At 41.2% G+C, this 18,460-nt stretch overlaps 1 protein-coding gene across 5 annotated transcripts in view; it reads left to right on the top strand.

The window, feature by feature from the left end:
* LOC117509407 (1-phosphatidylinositol 4,5-bisphosphate phosphodiesterase eta-1-like) overlaps window positions 1–17,918 on the top strand; it is a 277,298-nt gene extending 259,380 nt beyond the window's left edge. For 2 of the 5 annotated variants that reach the window (XM_034169077.1, XM_034169078.1), the window contains 3 exons: window positions 2,968–3,355; window positions 14,691–15,201; window positions 15,237–15,419. In XM_034169077.1, coding sequence (XP_034024968.1) covers window positions 2,968–3,355; window positions 14,691–15,201; window positions 15,237–15,273 — 936 coding nt within the window. In that variant the 3' untranslated portion in view covers window positions 15,274–15,419. Of the gene's footprint in view, window positions 1–2,967; window positions 3,356–8,197; window positions 8,226–14,690 lie in introns of all 5 variants that reach the window. The other 3 variants (XM_034169080.1, XM_034169079.1, XM_034169076.1) reach the window with 3 other exon arrangements.
* Window positions 17,919–18,460: the final 542 nt, after the last annotated feature.

Here is an 18,460-nt window from a genome sequence, read left to right as displayed (position 1 = left end):
CCCGGTCCGATTGGGGAGGGGCCCAGAGAAAACTACAGAGTCCGACATTGTTTTTGCAAAGTTACACACCGATTCAATGTTGATTTTAGTGACCTCCGACTGGCGTAACCGGGTGTCATTACTGCTGACGTGAATTACAATCTTACCAAATTTACGCTTAGCCTTAGCCAGCAGTTTCAAATTTCCTTCAATGTCGCCTGCTCTGGCCCCCGGAAGACAATTGACTATGGTTGCTGGTGTCGCTAACTTCACATTTCTCAAAACAGAGTCGCCAATAACCAGAGTTTGATCCTTGGCGGGTGTGTCGCCGAGTGGAGAAAAACGGTTAGAAATGTGAACGGGTTGGCGGTGTACACGGGGCTTCTGTTTAGAACTACGCTTCCTCCTCACAGTCACCCAGTCGGCCTGCTTTCCCGGCTGCTCGGGATCTGCCAGAGGGAAACTAACGGCGGCTAAGCTACCTTGGTCCGCACCGACTACAGGGGCCTGGCTAACTGTAGGATTTTCCAAGGTGCGGAGCCGAGTCTCCAATTCGCCCAGCCTGGCCTCCAAAGCTACGAATAAGCTACACTTATTACAAGTACCATTACTGCTAAAGGAGGCCAAGGAATAACTAAACATTTCACACCCAGAGCAGAAAAGTGTGGGAGAGACAGGAGAAGCCGCCATGCTAAACCGGCTAAGAGCTAGTAGCTGCGCTAAGCTAGCGGATTCCTAAAAACACACAAAGTGAATAATGTGTAAATAATTTAGAGGTGATTCAGCAGAGGGAGTGCTTTAGTTAAGGCACGTGAAGATTACACTGTGAAGCAAATTGTTATCTAGTTAACTAGATCAATCTAACTGCGCAGATTAAACAGCTAACAGATACAGCAAAACACCGCTGTGCTCCGGAACAGGAAGTGATACAATACCGCAGTGAGAGCCAACCACCAGTGATACCAATGCTCTTTCATATTTTAAGCTTCATAGATCCAAAGGATCCAAGACATAGGATAGAATTTCACCAAACATTATACGTGACAACAAAATACTTTTTTTTATCACAATCACCATTTTTGTTTAAAAAATATCACTCAACACAACTTAAAACAAAATCTCCTGAGGTAGAGGGCTGACTCGAGGAGAGCGCTGAGTGGGCAGGCCAGGCTGAGCCTACCTGCATGGCTGTTGGCTAGCGCCGCTGAGCCACGTGACAGTGCAACAACAAAAGACCAGAGGGGGGAGGGTGTGCTGCTCCGTGTTGTGTGACACAGCGCAGCGCTGCTCATACAGACAGAGAGTAGACCTTGATGAATCTGGGTGTGCTTGAGCATCGATCTTTTTACACGAGGATCGTTCAATATCAATACCAACGTTGGTATTGATATTAGGATCGATCCGCCCACCTCTATTGGCAGCATAACAGTATGGGGTTAAAAGAAATGTTTTTTTTTGGTTACCAGTTCTCCTTTGCCTGCAGAGGATAGAGCGGTTTCTTCTAGAACCAGCTCTCCTCTGTTTGTAGAGGGTAGAACTACACATCTGTTCACCTTTGTTTACCACGTTAATAGTCTAAAAATTATCAGACAAAAATTTATCGGAAGATAATTAGTCTAGTAATGGTTTTCAAAGTTATCTGAAAAGATAATCCCATAATGAAAACTTTATCTTCGATAATGATCGGTTATCGGATTATCGGAAGTGTGCCCACCACTGTTTGAGGGTCACTTTGTGTAGCTAAGTGGGACATTATATAACGTGCGACATGTCCTTTAAAAAATAATAAGGGGAAGAAAAAAACAGAAAAGCGCCCTATGCTGTGATTTTACCAGCAGGGGGAGCTTTTCTGTTGTGTTTTGTTTTGGTTTGGTTTCTCCAAATCACAGCATAGGGCCTATACTCAGCTGCACTGGTGAGAACCCTGGAACCAATTTAGATTTAGTTGAAATTCTCCAAATTAGTTTTGCAAGCCAGAACAAAACCCTTTCAGTAATGCCCTGAAGGTGTTATGTGCAGACGCAGGTTGAGGAGCGGACCAACGTCTGACCGAACCCAGTGCTAAATAACCAGAAAGCGGTTCCACAAACAAAATGGTTTTATTTCCCCTCCAGTGCAATAATTAGTGTACAACATAAATATTTGGTTTGTCTGGCGGAGTGAAGGACGGCGCGCTCTCCAGCGCCCAAAAGGATCGAAGCCTCTGCGCTTCTGGACTCAGATTCACCGCCAAACACCCCCCAGGTGGACACGACAAACTGACTCTGTGAAGGATGGAAAAAGGTGAGGTAAGTCAACAGAGCTACAGCAAATATCCTTCAGAGGCACACACTATCAGCAACACATTCAGGTCTGAATTTAAGCTTTATGTAAATGAGCAGCTTCTCACAACAGGTGGAGGATCATCAGTCCGTACGCCACGGCAGTGAGAAGCAAACTGCACAATTCTCATCAATGTTCAAATATACTGCGTAACAGAATGTCAAATTACTATTAACGATCATTCAGACAATCAATCACCTCTGATGTGTGCTGACAGCATGTGTCCCTCACCCGTCCTCCTTCACAGGCACGATGTGTCAAACCCTGGCGCGGTCCTCAGCGTCTCACAAATGAACGTCACAAGGTCGAGTTCCCGGCAATTCTGCTTGAACCACTCATGGCTTAAATGCAGAACGCCATCTCATTATCTGCTTCAGCTGAAAGTCTTTAAGTTTGCACGTGAGCATCATCCACAGGTGCTGCAAGTCATTAGGCCTGCACGTGCACATCCTCCACAGGTGCAGCTAATAATGCTGATGAGAGTGAAGGACTCTTCTGCCAGCACCTTCTCCACAGACAAAAACCAGTTTGCATACCACCTGGAGAGCAAAGAAAAGAAAACAACACAAAAACATCCAGCCAAACCCCCCAACACACAACAGAACATGTCGTACTTAATGACTGCCGGTTTACTTTCTTCTCATTTGCTCTCCTTCCTCCATGCAGGGCCCTCAGCTACGAGGAATCCGCAGCTTGTTTAGTCGTTCTTCCAAACCCTCTGTGGATACAAACTCTTGTATTGCCCCAAGAAAGCGCTCGATCAGCGAACAGCTGCTGCGGCGCACAGTGAGCGCCCCAGCGAAGGGACGCAAGAAGACCAAGATGGTGCTTTCAGAGTCAGTTGCCTTGATATCAGACCAAAAGAACGGCGCTGGAGCTGGAGGAGGAGAGGTTCCAGCAGGGAAGGAAGGGGGGATGGAGAAGCGCCTGGTGCCCAGGCCTCCCCTCATCCACAGACCCATCTCCATGCCTTTAGACAGGCTTCTTGAAGGGCAGCTGTCATTGTGTTCCTCAGACAAGGAGAAGAAAGATGTAGTTACAGACGCCGTCATCGGTGGGTATTCTCCTTGCATACCATACAGTATCTTACTGGATTTTGTCGTTTCTATTTCACTTAGATCTAAAGATGTGTAATACTCACTTTCATCACACTATCAAGACAACAGAAGATTTTTTTTACATTAATTACAGAAGCTTTGAGAACAATTTTAATGCATTCTGCAAAGTAATGCTCAGAGGGTTAAGGAAATATGGATTGAAGTTTGCATGTTTTTCTGGAGAATTACATGATAGGGGTGCAACGGATCACAAAGCTTACGGTTTGGATGGGATCACTTTTCCAATTAGCAAAAAAAGCAGAAAAATACAACTTTGCTTTCTGAGTGTAGCACCACTTGGCAAAATTGGGAAATGTTTTCTCCGGACCTCAATCAAACCTCAAACTCCTGATATTTTAAAGTGATTCCTACAGTGCTCGGACCCCAACATGTGTAGAGCTGTTCCAGGCTGCCTCGAGTCTGCTTTACTTTAAAAACAATTCACCATGACTTTGGGTCCATACAGATTCATGGTATTATTGAAACAGCGGTGTAAGACGCTGCCAATGCAGCAAAATCAGCAGCACAGTCACTGTGAGTTTTACAAACATATTTACGCTTTGCCTGTGTTCAAATACACACCAAGTTTGTTTTTGATGGATGGCGCATGTGAAAAAACCTTATCCATCAATCCCGTAATGCTTTCCACATGTGTTGGTCTTCTCATCGTATGCTTTCTTCCTGCTTACACAGAATGTGTAGGCGCATAGCCAGAGGGGCGAGGAGACGGAATGCCCCCCTCCCTCCCCCCAATCATCTTAGAGTAAAGGTCCATTTTTGAAATTTTTTGTTTTTTTGCATATAATAGCAAAAATAACAATGCTAATAATACTAATAACAATCAAATCAGTCAAATCAATTTTATTTATATAGCGGCAAATCACAACAACAGTTGCCCCAAGGCGCTTTATATTGTAAGGCAAAAGCCATACAATAATTACAGAAAAACCCCAACGGTCAAAACAACCCCCTATGAGCAAGCACTTGGTGAGAGTGGGAAGGAAAAACTCCCTTTTAACAGGAAGAAACCTCCAGCAGAACCAGGCTCAGGGAGGGGCAGTCTTCTGCTGGGACTGGTTGGGGCTGAGGGAGAGAATCAGGAAAAAGACATGCTGTGGAAGAGAGCAGAGATCAATCACTAATGATTAAATGCAGAGTGGTGCATACAGAACAAAAAGAGAAAGAAACACTTTCATCATGGGAACCCCCCAGCAGTCTAAGTCTATAGCAGAATAACTAAGGGATGGTCCAGGGTAACCTGATCCAGCCCTAACTATAAGCTTTAGCAAAAAGGAAAGTTTTAAGCCTAATCTTAAAAGTAGAGAGGGTGTCTGTCTCCCTGATTCGAATTGGGAGCTGGTTCCACAGGAGAGGAGCCTGAAAGCTGAAGGCTCTGTCTCCCATTCTACTCTTACAAACCCTAGGAACTACAAGTAAGCCTGCAGTCTGAGAGCGAAGCACTCTATTGGGGTGATATGGTACTAAGAGGTCCCTAAGATAAGATGGGACCTGATTATTCAAAACCTTATAAGTAAGAAGAAGAATTTTAAATTCTATTCTAGAATTAACAGGAAGCCAACGAAGAGAGGCCAATATGGGTGAAATATGCTCTCTCCTTCTAGTCCCCGTCAGTACTCTAGCTGCAGCATTTTGAATTAACTGAAGGCTTTTCAGAGAACTTTTAGGACAGCCTGATAATAATGAATTACAATAGTCCAGCCTAGAGGAAATAAATGCATGAATTAGTTTTTCAGCATCACTCTGAGACAAGACCTTTCTAATTTTAGAGATATTGCGCAAATGTAAAAAAGCAGTCCTACATATTTGCTTAATAACTGCATTGAAGGACATATCCTGATCAAAAATGACTCCAAGATTTCTCACAGTATTACTAGAGGTCAGTGTAATGCCATCCATAGTAAGGATCTGGTTAGACACCATGTTTCTAAGATTTGTGGGGCCAAGTACAATAACTTCAGTTTTATCTGAATTTAAAAGCAGGAAATTAGAGGTTATCCATGTCTTTATGTCTGTAAGACATTCCTGCAGTTTAACTAATTGGTGTGTGTCACTTCATGGATAGATAAAGCTGGGTATCATCTGCGTAAAAATGAAAATTTAAGCAATGCTTTCTAATAATAGTGCCTAAGGGAAGTATGTATAAAGTGAATAAAATTGGTCCTAGCACAGAACCTTGTGGAACTCCATAATTAACCTTAGTCTGTGAAGAAGACTCCCCATTTACATGAACAAATTGTAATCTATTAGATAAATATGATTCAAACCACCGCAGCGCAGTGTCTTTAATACCTATGGCATACTCTAATCTCTGTAATAAAATTTTATGGTCAACAGTATCAAAAGCAGCACTGAGGTCTCTTCAAATAGACCATTCCTCTGCAGATGATCAGTTAGCTGTTTTACAACTACCCTTTCAAGAATTTTTGAGAGAAAAGGAAGGTTGGAGATTGGCCTATAATTAGCTAAGATAGCTGGGTCAAGTGATGGCTTTTTAAGTAATGGTTTAATTACTGCCACCCTAAAAGCCTGTGGTACATAGCCAACTAATAAAGATAGATTGATCATATTTAAGATCGAAGCATTAATTAATGGTAGGGCTTCCTTGAGCAGCCTGGAAGAAATGGGGTCTAACAGACATGTTGATGGTTTGGAGGAAGTGACTAATGAAAATAACTCAGACAGAACAATCGGAGAGAAAGAGTCTAACCAAATACCAGCATTACTGAAAGCAGCCAAAGATAAAGATATGTCTTTACCACGGAGTCAGGCACTTCTGATTTAAGGCTCTCTTTTTCAGAGGAGCTAATGCATCCAAAGTTGTGCTCAATGAGGATGTAAAACTATTGACGAGATAATCTATCTCACTCACAGAGTTTAGGTAGCTACTCTGCACTGTGTTGGTATATGGCATTGGAGAACATAACAAAGAAGGAATCATATCCTTAAACCTAGTTACAGCACTTTCCGAAAGACTTCTACTGTAATGAAACTTATTCCCCACTGCTGGGTAGTCCATGAAAGTAAATGTAAATGTTATTAAGAAATGATCAGACAGAAGGGGTTTTTCAGGGCATACTGTTAAGTCTTCAATTTCTATGCCATATGTCAGAACAAGATCTAAAGTATGGTTAAAGTGGTGGGTGGACTCATTTACATTTTGAGCGAAGCCAATTGAGTCTAATAATAGATTAAATGCAGTGTTGAGGCTGTCATTCTCAGCATCTATGTGAATGTTAAAATTGCCCACTATAATTATCTTATCTGAGCTAAGCACTAAGTCAGACAAAAGGTCTGAAAATTCACAGAGAAACTAACAGTAACGACCAGGTGGATGATAGATAACAACAAATAAAACTGTTTTTTTGGACTTCCAATTTGGATGGACAAGACTAAGAGTCAAGCTTTCAAATGAATTAAAGCTCTGTCTGGGTTTTTGATTAATTAATAAGCTGGAGTGGAAGATTGCTGCTAATCCTCCGCCTCCGCCTCGGCCCGTGCTACGAGCATTCTGACAGTTAGTGTGACTCGGGGGTGTTGACTCATTTAAACTAACATATTCATCCTGCTGTAACGAGGTTTCTGTAAGGCAGAATAAATCAATATGTTGATCAATTATTATATCATTTACTAACAAGGACTTAGAAGAGAGAGACCTAATGTTTAATAGACCACATTTAACTGTTTTAGTCTGTGGTGCAGTTGAAGGTGCTATATTATTTTTTCTTTTTGAATTTTTATGCTTAAATAGATTTTTACTGGTTGTTGGTGATCTGGGAGCAGGCACCGTCTCTACGGGGATGGGGTATTGGGGGGATGGCAGGGGAGAGAAGCTGCAGAGAGGTGTGTAAGACTACAACTCTGCTTCCTGGTCCCAACCCTGGGTAGTCACGGTTTGGAGGGTTTAATAAAATTGGCCAAATTTCTAGAAATGAGAGCTGCTTCATCCAAAGTGGGATGGATGCCGTCTCTCCTAACAAGACCAGGTTTTCCCCAGAAGCTTTGCCAATTATCTATGAAGCCCACCTCATTTTTTACAATAACAAACATATTTTTAACCAAAATGTTTTATTAGTATGACTCTGTTCTAGTTTTACTACAGTTCTGAACTACAGTAAGTGGAATCGATAAGCTATATTTAAAAAAAAATTATTTACTTAGTTTTTCTGCACAACTAAAGTGCAAGGAAAAGCAGTTATGAAAACTACAAATATAAAAAATTACTAAGGGTCTTGGGGTTAGTAATCTAGGTTGTGAAGCCAATTTGGGAAAGTACAACAGCAACGGTGAACACGTGAAAAAAAAATACTAATCAAACACATTAAACAGTGCAACTGAAGTACTAAATAGATGAGTTACACTACAATTTATATCTGCACTTAAAACTGCTAGAAACTGTGTAAAGCACATAAAAATATTGATATAATGATACGTATCGTATATCGGAGGTCCAACGATACATATCGTATTGAGTTTTAAAAACCGATGTAGAGCCCTAACCGTGACAATAAATCTGGATTTCACAATATTGTGTCAACTTTGCAATTAATTTGCGGCTTATATGTGTGCCGAATCGTGGGGGTGGTCCGTACACATCATGGATTGACTGTGATCCGTTACACAACTATTAGACGACAAAATGACAAACTGGTTGAACTTGAAATGTTGTCTCATTCCTCCACCATGCAGTTAATGCAGATTAATAATGTGAGCCTAATCATGACTGTCTAATACCTTCATTTGCCTTCTGTGTCCCATCTTCACTTTGCTGTTCTTTATAGTAGAGAACTGACTAGGATGTTCATGCAGGTAATCTAAAGTATGTATTGTCTGAAGGTTGCATCATTCAGAACCATAGCAATATTGCGTTCACAGAAAAATATTGCTGTCATTTGATCCCATGAACCAAAACCCATTTGACCATCTTTTCCTGAACTATTGTTGACAAACATGGATTTGTCTTTATTTTAAACCCTCATTTCCCCTTCACAGTTGCAGTTGGTGGTTCATTTGTTTCTGTATGGCTACTGGCTCATGGTGACCTGATTGTAAATTCTCATTTAATGTTTGTTTGGCATCATGATTTACAAACCTCAATTACAAAAAAAGCTGGGACAGTATATTGAAATGGGCAGCACGGTGGCTTAGCCATTAGCATTGTTGCCTCACAGCAAGAAGGTCGTGGGTTTGCTTCACAAATGGGGCCTTTCTGTGTGGAGTTTGTTTGTTCTCTCCCCATGTCTGTGTGGGTTCCCTCCCACATCCAAAGACATGCAGGTTTGGTGGATTGGACACTTTAAATTGTCCATAGGTCCTGTCCAGGTACACCCTAGCTTACGACTTATGACTGCTGAGATACGCTCCAGCCACCAGCCACCCCCGACCCTTAATTGGAGTAACCGGTTGAAGATGAGTGAGTGAGCATATTGAAATGCAAGAATGAACTCATTCTAAAGTTAATGCATCAACACATTCCAGAAATATTTGGACGTGGGTGTATTCAGGCTAACAGCATTTTAAAGTGTTTAGAACAATCTATTAAAAGAAGGGTGCCAATTAAATTTGGGTACGAAAGAAGCTTAAACCAGCAGGTCTGTGTTTTGTAATATACAGCTGGAGGCCGGCGTTGCTATAAAAAGCATGAGTAAATAAGCAACTCAACAATTTTGAAACCATTTTAATCAATCAATCAATCAATTTTATTTATATAGCGCCAAATCACAACAAACAGTTGCCCCAAGGCGCCTTATATTGTAAGGCAAGGCCATACAATAATTACGGAAAAACCCCAACGGTCAAAACGACCCCCTGTGAGCAAGCACTTGGCAACAGTGGGAAGGAAAAACTGCCTTTTAACAGGAAGAAACCTCCAGCAGAACCAGGCTCAGGGAGGGGCAGTCTTCTGCTGGGACTGGTTGGGGCTGAGGGAGAGAACCAGGAAAAAGACATGCTGTGGAGGGGAGCAGAGATCAATCACTAATAATTAAATGCAGAGTGGTGCATACAGAGCAAAAAGAGAAAGAAACACTCAGTGCATCATGGGAACCCCCCAGCAGTCTAAGTCTATAGCAGCATAACTAAGGGATGGTTCAGGGTCACCTGATCCAGCCCTAACTATAAGCTTTAGCAAAAAGGAACGTTTTAAGCCTAATCTTAAAAGTAGAGAGGGTGTCTGTCTCCCTGATCTGAATTGGGAGCTGGTTCCACAGGAGAGGAGCCTGAAAGCTGAAGACTCTGCCTCCCATTCTAGTCTTACAAACCCTAGGAACTACAAGTAAGCCTGCAGTCTGAGAGCGAAGCGCTCTATTGGGGTGATATGGTACTATGAGGTCCCTAAGATAAGATGGGACCTGATTATTCAAAACCTTATAAGTAAGAAGAAGAATTTTAAATTCTATTCTAGAATTAACAGGAAGCCAGTGAAGAGAGGCCAATATGGGTGAGATATGCTCTCTCCTTCTAGTCCCTGTTAGCACTCTAGCTGCAGCATTTTGAATTAACTGAAAGCTTTTCAGGGAACCTTTAGGACAACCTGATAATAATGAATTACAATAGTCCAGCCTAGAGGAAATAAATGCATGAATTAGTTTTTCAGCATCACTCTGAGACAAGACCTTTCTAATTTTAGAGATATTGCGCAAATGCAAAAAAGCAGTCCTACATATTTGTTTAATATGCACATTGAATGACATATCCTGATCAAAAATGACTCCAAGATTTCTCACAGTATTACTAGAGGTCAGGGTAATGCCATCCAGAGTAAGGATCTGGTTAGACACCATGTTTCTAAGATTTGTGGGGCAAGTACAATAACTTCAGTTTTATCTGAGTTTAAAAGCAGGAAATTAGAGATCATCCATGTCTTTATGTCTGCAGTTTAGCTAATTGGTGTGTGTCCTCTGGCTTCATGGATAGATAAAGCTGGGTATTATCTGCGTAACAATGAAAATTCAAGCATTGCCATCTAATAATACTGCCTAAGGGAAACATGTATATAGTGCATAAAATTGGTCCTAGCACAGAACCTTGTGGAACTCCATAATTAACCTTAGTCTGTGAAGAAGATTCCCCATTTACATGAACAAATTGTAATCTATTAGATAAATATGATTCAAACCACCGCAGCGCAGTGCCTTTAATACCTATGGCATGCTCTAATCTCTGTAATAAAATTTTATGGTCAACAGTATCAAAAGCAGCACTGAGGTCTAACAGAACAAGCACAGAGATGAGATGATCAGTTAGCTGTTTTACAACTACCCTTTCAAGAATTTTTGAGAGAAAAGGAATGTTGGAGATTGGCCTATAATTAGCTAAGATAGCTGGGTCAAGTGATGGCTTTTTAAGTAATGGTTTAATTACTGCCACCTTAAAAGCCTGTGGTACATAGCCAACTAATAAAGATAGATTGATCATATTTAAGATCGAAGCATTAATTAATGGTAGGGCTTCCTTGAGCAGCCTGGTAGGAATGGGGTCTAACAGACATGTCAATGGTTTGGAGGAAGTAACTAATGCAAATAACTCAGACAGAACAATCGGAGAGAAAGAGTCTAACCAAATACCGGCATCACTGAAAGCAGCCAAAGATAACGACACGTCTTTGGGATGGTTATGAGTAATTTTTTTCTCTAATAGTTAAAATTTTATTAGCAAAGAAAGTCATGAAGTCATTACTAGTTAAAGTTAAAGGAATACTCGGCTCAATAGAGCTCTGACTCTTTGTCAGCCTGGCTACAGTGCTGAAAAGAAACCTGGGGTTGTTCTTATTTTCTTCAATTAGTGATGAGAAGTAAGATGTCCTAGCTTTACGGAGGGCTTTTTTATAGAGCAACAGACTCTTTTTCCAGGCTAAGTGAAGATCTTCTAAATTAGTGAGATGCCATTTCCTCTCCAACTTACGGGTTATCTGCTTTAAGCTGCGAGTTTGTGAGTTATACCACGGAGTCAGGCACTTCTGATTTAAAGCTCTCTTTTTCAGAGGAGCTACAGCATCCAAAGTTGTCTTCAATGAGGATGTAAAACTATTGACGAGATACTCTATCTTACTTACAGAGTTTAGGTAGCTACTCTGCACTGTGTTGGTATATGGCATTAGAGAACATAAAGAAGGAATCATATCCTTAAACCTAGTTACAGCGCTTTCTGAAAGACTTCTAGTGTAATGAAACTTATTCCCCACTGCTGGGTAGTCCATCAGAGTAAATGTAAATGTTATTAAGAAATGATCAGACAGAAGGGAGTTTTCAGGGAATACTGTTAAGTCTTCAATTTCCATACCATAAGTCAGAACAAGATCTAAGATATGATTAAAGTGGTGGGTGGACTCATATACATTTTGAGCAAAGCCAATTGAGTCTAATAATAGATTAAATGCAGTGTTGAGGCTGTCATTCTCAGCATCTGTGTGGATGTTAAAATCGCCCACTATAATTATCTTATCTGAGCTAAGCACTAAGTCAGACAAAAGGTCTGAAAATTCACAGAGAAACTGGCTAGCTGTAGAATTTTCCACGGTGCGGAGCCGAGTCTCCAATTCGCCCAGCCTGGCCTCCAAAGCTACGAATAAGCTACACTTATTACAAGTACCATTACTGCTAAAGGAGGCCAAGGAATAACTAAACATTTCACACCCAGAGCAGAAAAGTGCGGGAGAGACAGGAGAAGCTGCCATGCTATATCGGCTAAGAGCTAGTAGCTGCGCTAAGCTAGTGGATTCCTAAAAACACACAAAGTGAATAATGTGTAAATAATTTAGAGGTGATTCAGCAGAGGGAGTGCTTTAGTTAAGGCACGTGAAGATTACACTGTAAAACAAATCGTTATCTAGTTAACTAGATCAATCTAACTGCGCAGATTAAACAGCTAACAGATACAGCAAAACACCGCTGTGCTCCGAAACAGGAAGAGATACAATACCGCAGTGAGAGCCAACCACCAGTAGAGGCATGCAAGAGATTAGGAGCCAATGGCAGAGCGGCGCCACGACGAAGAGACGCGGTCAGAGGAGTTTGCATTTTTTAAGTCTTTCACCCTTTAAATTACATAATAACATGGAGATAGAGGCCAGGATGGTTTGGGAGCAGGTGCAGGTGCTGTGCGTGGCCACATCAACCACATTACAGAACCCTAACCTCTTTATATTATTTGATGGTGTATATTACAAATAATATACAAAATGTATATTAAAGTTTACAAAAAATAAATGTAATATTTTCAAATAGGCAACAAACCAGATCCAGTTTTGTTCAATTTACAAAAATAAATCATGATTCTGTTGACATACACCATTAATCGCCTTTAATTGTACTGTTGTCTATAAATCTGTTGAATTGATAATCAACAAATAATCATAATTCACCATAATTAAATGTTTTTTTTATTGTCACACTTTTGTAACATTACAACCCCAATTCCATTGAAGTTGAGACGTTGTGTAAAATGTAAATAAAAACGGAATACAATGATTTGCAAATCCTCTTCAACCTATATTCAATTGAACACACCACAAAGACAAGATATTTAATGTTCAAAATGATAAACTTGTTTTTGTGCAAATATTTGCTCATTTTGAAATGGATGCCTCCAACACATTTCAAAAAAGCTGGGACAGTGGTATGTTTACCACTGTGTTACATCACCTTTCCTTCTAACAACACTCAATAAGCGTTTGGGAACTGAGGACACTAATTGTTGAAGCTTTGTAGGTGGAATTCTTTCCCATTCTTGCTTGATGTACAACTTCAGTTGTTCAACAGTCCGGGGTCTCCGTTGTCGTATTTTGTGCTTCATAATGTTCCACACATTACCAATGGGTGACAGGTCTGGACTGCAGGCAGGCCAGTCTAGTACTCACACTCTTTTACTATGAAGCCACCCTGTTGTAACACGTGCAGAATGTGGCTTGGCATTGTCTTGCTGAAGTAAGCAGGGACGTCCCTGAAAAAGACGTTGCTTGGATGGCAGCATGTGTTGCTCCAAAAAGAGTATTTGCAAATCATTGTATTCTGTTTTTATTTACATTTTACACAATGTCCCATTTAAATTGGAACTGGGGTTGTAATGTTACAAAGTGTCACAACAACAACAACAACAAAAACATTTAATTATGGTGAATTATGATTATTTATATTTATTATGATTTATAGACAACAGTACAATTATTTTTTTTTCCACAATTTTACACAATCTCCCAGTTTCATTGGAATTGGGGTTGTACTTAACCTACTTTCAATGGACTGCATTTATATAGTGCTTTTCCATCTGCATCAGACGCTCAAAGCACTTTACAAATAATGCAAGTATCCATCTGTGTGCTGCAGCCAGTCGAAACGTGAGCGTTCAGAATCAGAATCAAGTTTATTGACAAGTAACTACTTCTCACATACAGGGAATTTGATCTGGTGTCATTGGTGCATAAACAACAATAAAAAGAAAAGGAAAAAATACTTCTATAAGAAGTAAAGAAGATCTGCGACTTCTTCTATTTCTTTGCATTTATGCAGAAAGGCGAGAAAATTTAAAAAAAGCAAACAGGCTCCTGCAAACAAGTTTCACTTTGGTTGCCATGTTGACAAACAGTGAAGACGGCAGTTTTTTTCCCCCCTAAGGCGGAAGGGTGTCTCAATTCATAGGGGTATGAACCCCTTCACCTTACCCCTTGTTTTAAAGGGGTAGGCATAGGGGTAGGGCCAAGGGGAAGGGGAAGGGGTACAAAAGAGAATTGAGATTGGGCCTACGGCACCTGTAAACTGGCTCATGTCCAAAGAAGAGTGCAACATAACCAAAATGTCGTAGCAGACATTCCCTTACAATGCATGTTGTGCACCAGATTTTAGTCTCCATAAGTAGCTGTTAGTTTGTCACTAGGTCATTCCATAAAGGATCCTCCAAAGATTTCTAGATCAATTTCAATTCTGAAAAAAATTTAATGTTTTTATAATTGAAAGCATTATAACACAGAGGTAATGTTTCACCTCATACTCATCTTCAACTTCTTATCTAAAACCGGGTCACAGGGGCAACAGCTCCAACAGGGGACCCCAAAGTTCCCTTTCCCGGGCCACATTAACCACATTAACCACTGGTGGATAACGAGGCATTCCCAGACCAGTGTGGAGATATAATCTCTACACCTGTCACACCTTATTTTGGAATGTGTTGCCAAAACCACTTTCTGAATGACTCACTGACTCGACTTTTTCTGGATTGAGGTTTGTCATTAGAATATGAAGCTGTGTTTGTGAACTATCATTTAATTCCCTGTGTCTGTAGGAACCTGCCTCTTTGACCGGACACGGTCTTCCTCTGTGGATCTCCTCATCGAATCATCAACCTCTATTCATCAAAACCCATGTTCACCTTCAACATCATATGCCAATACCAATAAAGAACTCGATCAGTCTGAGGATGGCTCTTATCTGGTTATTGGTGGACGAGAAGTAAAAGAGGAAGAAAGCGGCACCAATGATCATTCAGCAAAGATTAGTTTCAGTTCCTCTTCAGAGATTTGTCCGAAAAGATCGGATAAACCAGACACCTCATCAAACAGCACAATAGTCACAGCTGCACCTTCGGTATCTTCATCATCATCCCCTATCCCGTCCTCAGTCGCTTTTCGCTTAGCTGTCAGCATGAAGCATGGTCTTCTGAAAATTCCCGGCTCTTTGCACGACAGCGCCATATCCAGACAAATCGATGCTATGTCTTTAGGCAATGAGCAAGACACCTGCGGCTCCATCTCCGCTTTGATCAGTCAGTGTGACAGCATTGCCAACCATAACGATTCTACAGTTTTATCGAAACATCATAATATTCCTTTTCATCGGTCAAACGTCAAGTCTCCCATGCCATGTAAAACACTGCAAGGGTTAACCATTGACAAGAAACACCCCAACAGTCCCCAAAAAGACTTTCAAAAAATAAATCATTTTGGAAGCCAGGGTATCTGTTCACCACAGATTAATTCCCCAGGAGACCCACCATGTCCACACTTGCTCTCTAGTCCAGAAACCACAGAGTTTGAGGAGGTGTACACAATTCTTGATGAGGAGGTGTTGATGCCTATGTCGGGATGCAACCTGAAGGAGAACATAGTTTATTTTCAGGCTGACACTCCCAAGAAGACATCTTCAAATAGATTGGGATCCTGTGCAGCACAAGTAGCTGAAAATTGGAGGAGCAATATAGGCTGGAATGAGCTTCAGAGAAGTAAAGATGGTAGAGAAGATGCCAGGGAACCAGAGGAGAGTGTGTATGAAGAGGTGTATGATCCCCCAGGCTCAATAATCAAACAAGAGCGGTGTATTTCAACAGCTCCTTTTAGAAACAATGATTGTTTTAAGTTTTTCCACAACTCAGAGGTGGAGATAAATGTTGATGAAGATCCGCTAGAGGTGACGCAGACCTCAACGCAACATGACAGCCCATGGGTATCGATCACAAAGCCGCCCAATCCCCATGCTATCTACCAAAACTATGAGTCCATTCCCACCTACTCCCCCCAAAAACACTTGCTGAGATATGATCATCCACAACAACGCGCACCAGATACGTCATCGTTACTGCAATGTTCCTCTGCACTGAATCAACCTCCCCATCGGCCCTCCAATGTACAAGTCACATTCAATGACAAGCGTTCTCCCTTTCACCGACCCAAGAGTTCTCTGCCATCCAATCCCAGTCCACTCCATCAGACCACCGTCCCCATTCCTGAGAGTAATAAGGAGGCTTTCAGCAAGCAAGAATTCAGCAAATCCAACACACAGAGGAACCACAGTGGCAACCAGATCAAAAACAGTTATCATCAAGACTTTCTTAAAAATGAAGAAATGAAAAAGGAGCAATTAGGGTGTTTCAACAATGGCTACTCCTCTTCTGAAAATCTCCCTGGTCAGTCTAGGGTGTCTACAAATATCTGTAGGCATAGAGGTCCATATTGCCCAACATTTGATGCAACATACAGTGAACTGGACTATGACCACATCGACCCTCCATCTGAGACACACATTCAAAATCACACACAGACAGAAACCTCAAAAAAGCCAAGAAACCTAAAAGATTCCACTGTTAAAGGACACAAACCACAGCCAGAAACCAGACCTCCACTGGACACAAATTTGCATCCGCTTCCCCAATCTACTCCCATACATACTCCAGCCCAATGCAAGTCCAAGTCCCTGGGAGATCTCACTTCTGAGGACATATCATGCAACTTCCAAAGTAAGTACCACATGATTAGCCGCAGTTTCATCACGCCCCGGATGAGGAACCAGACTCTGACAGGTTCTATGGGAGCAGTAACTAGCCAGTCAAAGTCCTGTGATCCTCTTACAGAACAGCTACGTAAACTGGTCAGTATGGAAGGGGATGACAGTGACAGTGATAGAGCCTCGGCTCTCCATGTGTATGAGGAAACAATGCCCATACGATCACACTCAGAGGCAACCAACATGCATTCCAGGAATACAGAGGAGTCACCTCCACTCCTCACCCGCCGCCTTTCCTCTCGGAGCCAAAGCCGCGTACGTCACATCAACAACCGTGCTCGTGAAAGACAGCAAGAGGCGCTGAAGCCTCGCCCCAGTGTAGCGATCAACACTTCAGCCAGCATTAGTGGGGTAGTGTTGAGGAATAAACCAACCTCACAGATTCCACCAGTCAACAGGCATTCCACTGGTTCTTACATAGCGGGATACCTGGAGGACCGGGGACTTCCTGAGGGAGCCTGTACATCATTACATTATGGATACGGGGACCACTGCAAAGACCAATACGACACTGACGATTCTCTTCCAGCTGCAGACTCCTCCCACTCTAGAGAGCCCGAGGTTTACTTTCTGCTTAGACTTTAACCTGCAATGTGATTAAAGATCAAGCTGAAAAATGGCGTCTGTCCAGTGAAGTGGAGCATCATAATGTATGAAATGCATACTATTCAAAGGCAATTGATCTTTCTAGTCTTTCAATATTTTGTCTACATTCTGCTTAATGTATAACTGTACCAGGAACTTTGGTTCCTTGGAAACTGCTTCCGATCTTGACTTTACAAATACGTATCTTCGTCCCTGTGATGTATTGTCCTAACTGCTTACACTGACCACACAGCAAAACAAAAAAGATCTGGGTTGTTAGCAGAGATAAAATGTTTATCTTTGTATCATCTGAATGTTGTAGTATAATCAAAACTCCCACATTTACAGATGGGACTAATCAAAGCCCGTGTGTAAGTCTTCCTTTTGTTTTAAGTTGTATTTCTTTGTGATGTGTGTGGAGAATTCCACTCAGTGTTTGAACCTGTGATGGGGTTTACTTTGGAACAAGCTGTAACTGTTCATCTCCGTTTGTGCATGTTACATGTGAACATATAGAGCATGACTGTGCACCAGTGTCAACAGTAGGTGTTGCATCCCTCAAGTACCTTTGCACACAACTATGAGTTTTATTGAGTGGAACAGACTCACGTATATTTGGTGCAACACGTTTCTGTCCACTGACCTTTTGCTCTCGTTCATTTGTAGAATTTGAAACATGACTGCAAATTTTAACTACCTGAAGTTTAAAGGTTTTTATTTTTATAATTGCTTTGATACAGACTGCAAAAATAATCCCTTGTTGGTCATTTAATTTTGTATAACTAAATAGAATGAGATTTCAGAGTTACACTGACACAGTGTTACGTCATCTTTTCTTTTTATTGTTGCTCATCAGAGGACTTGGAACATTTTCCTACCAATGCAATAAAATAGAGATGTTTGATTTCAACCAATTCAGTGTTTGATTGCTTTCCTTTTGACAAAATAGCACTTTGAGGACATTTACAACATATCTAGAAGTATACTGAAAAAGCAGATAGATTTTGTTTTTATTTTTCAAGATGTTTCACCACTTACTCAGGTGAGTTCTTCGGTTTATGAAGAAGTCACTTTGGTGGCATACCTTCAAAATGTTACAATGTAGGAAGAGATCAACAAAGATGGTTCACATATTTAGCAATCATAAAAATGCAAGGAAAAATAAGATGTCTTACATTTGTTCTCATGTAT

The sequence above is a fragment of the Thalassophryne amazonica genome, chromosome 4, assembly GCF_902500255.1.
Source record: "Thalassophryne amazonica chromosome 4, fThaAma1.1, whole genome shotgun sequence".
In the NCBI taxonomy this organism is placed as follows: domain Eukaryota; kingdom Metazoa; phylum Chordata; class Actinopteri; order Batrachoidiformes; family Batrachoididae; genus Thalassophryne; species Thalassophryne amazonica.
Note: the sequence above shows the minus strand (reverse complement) of the source record. Positions and strands in the feature narration are given on the sequence as shown.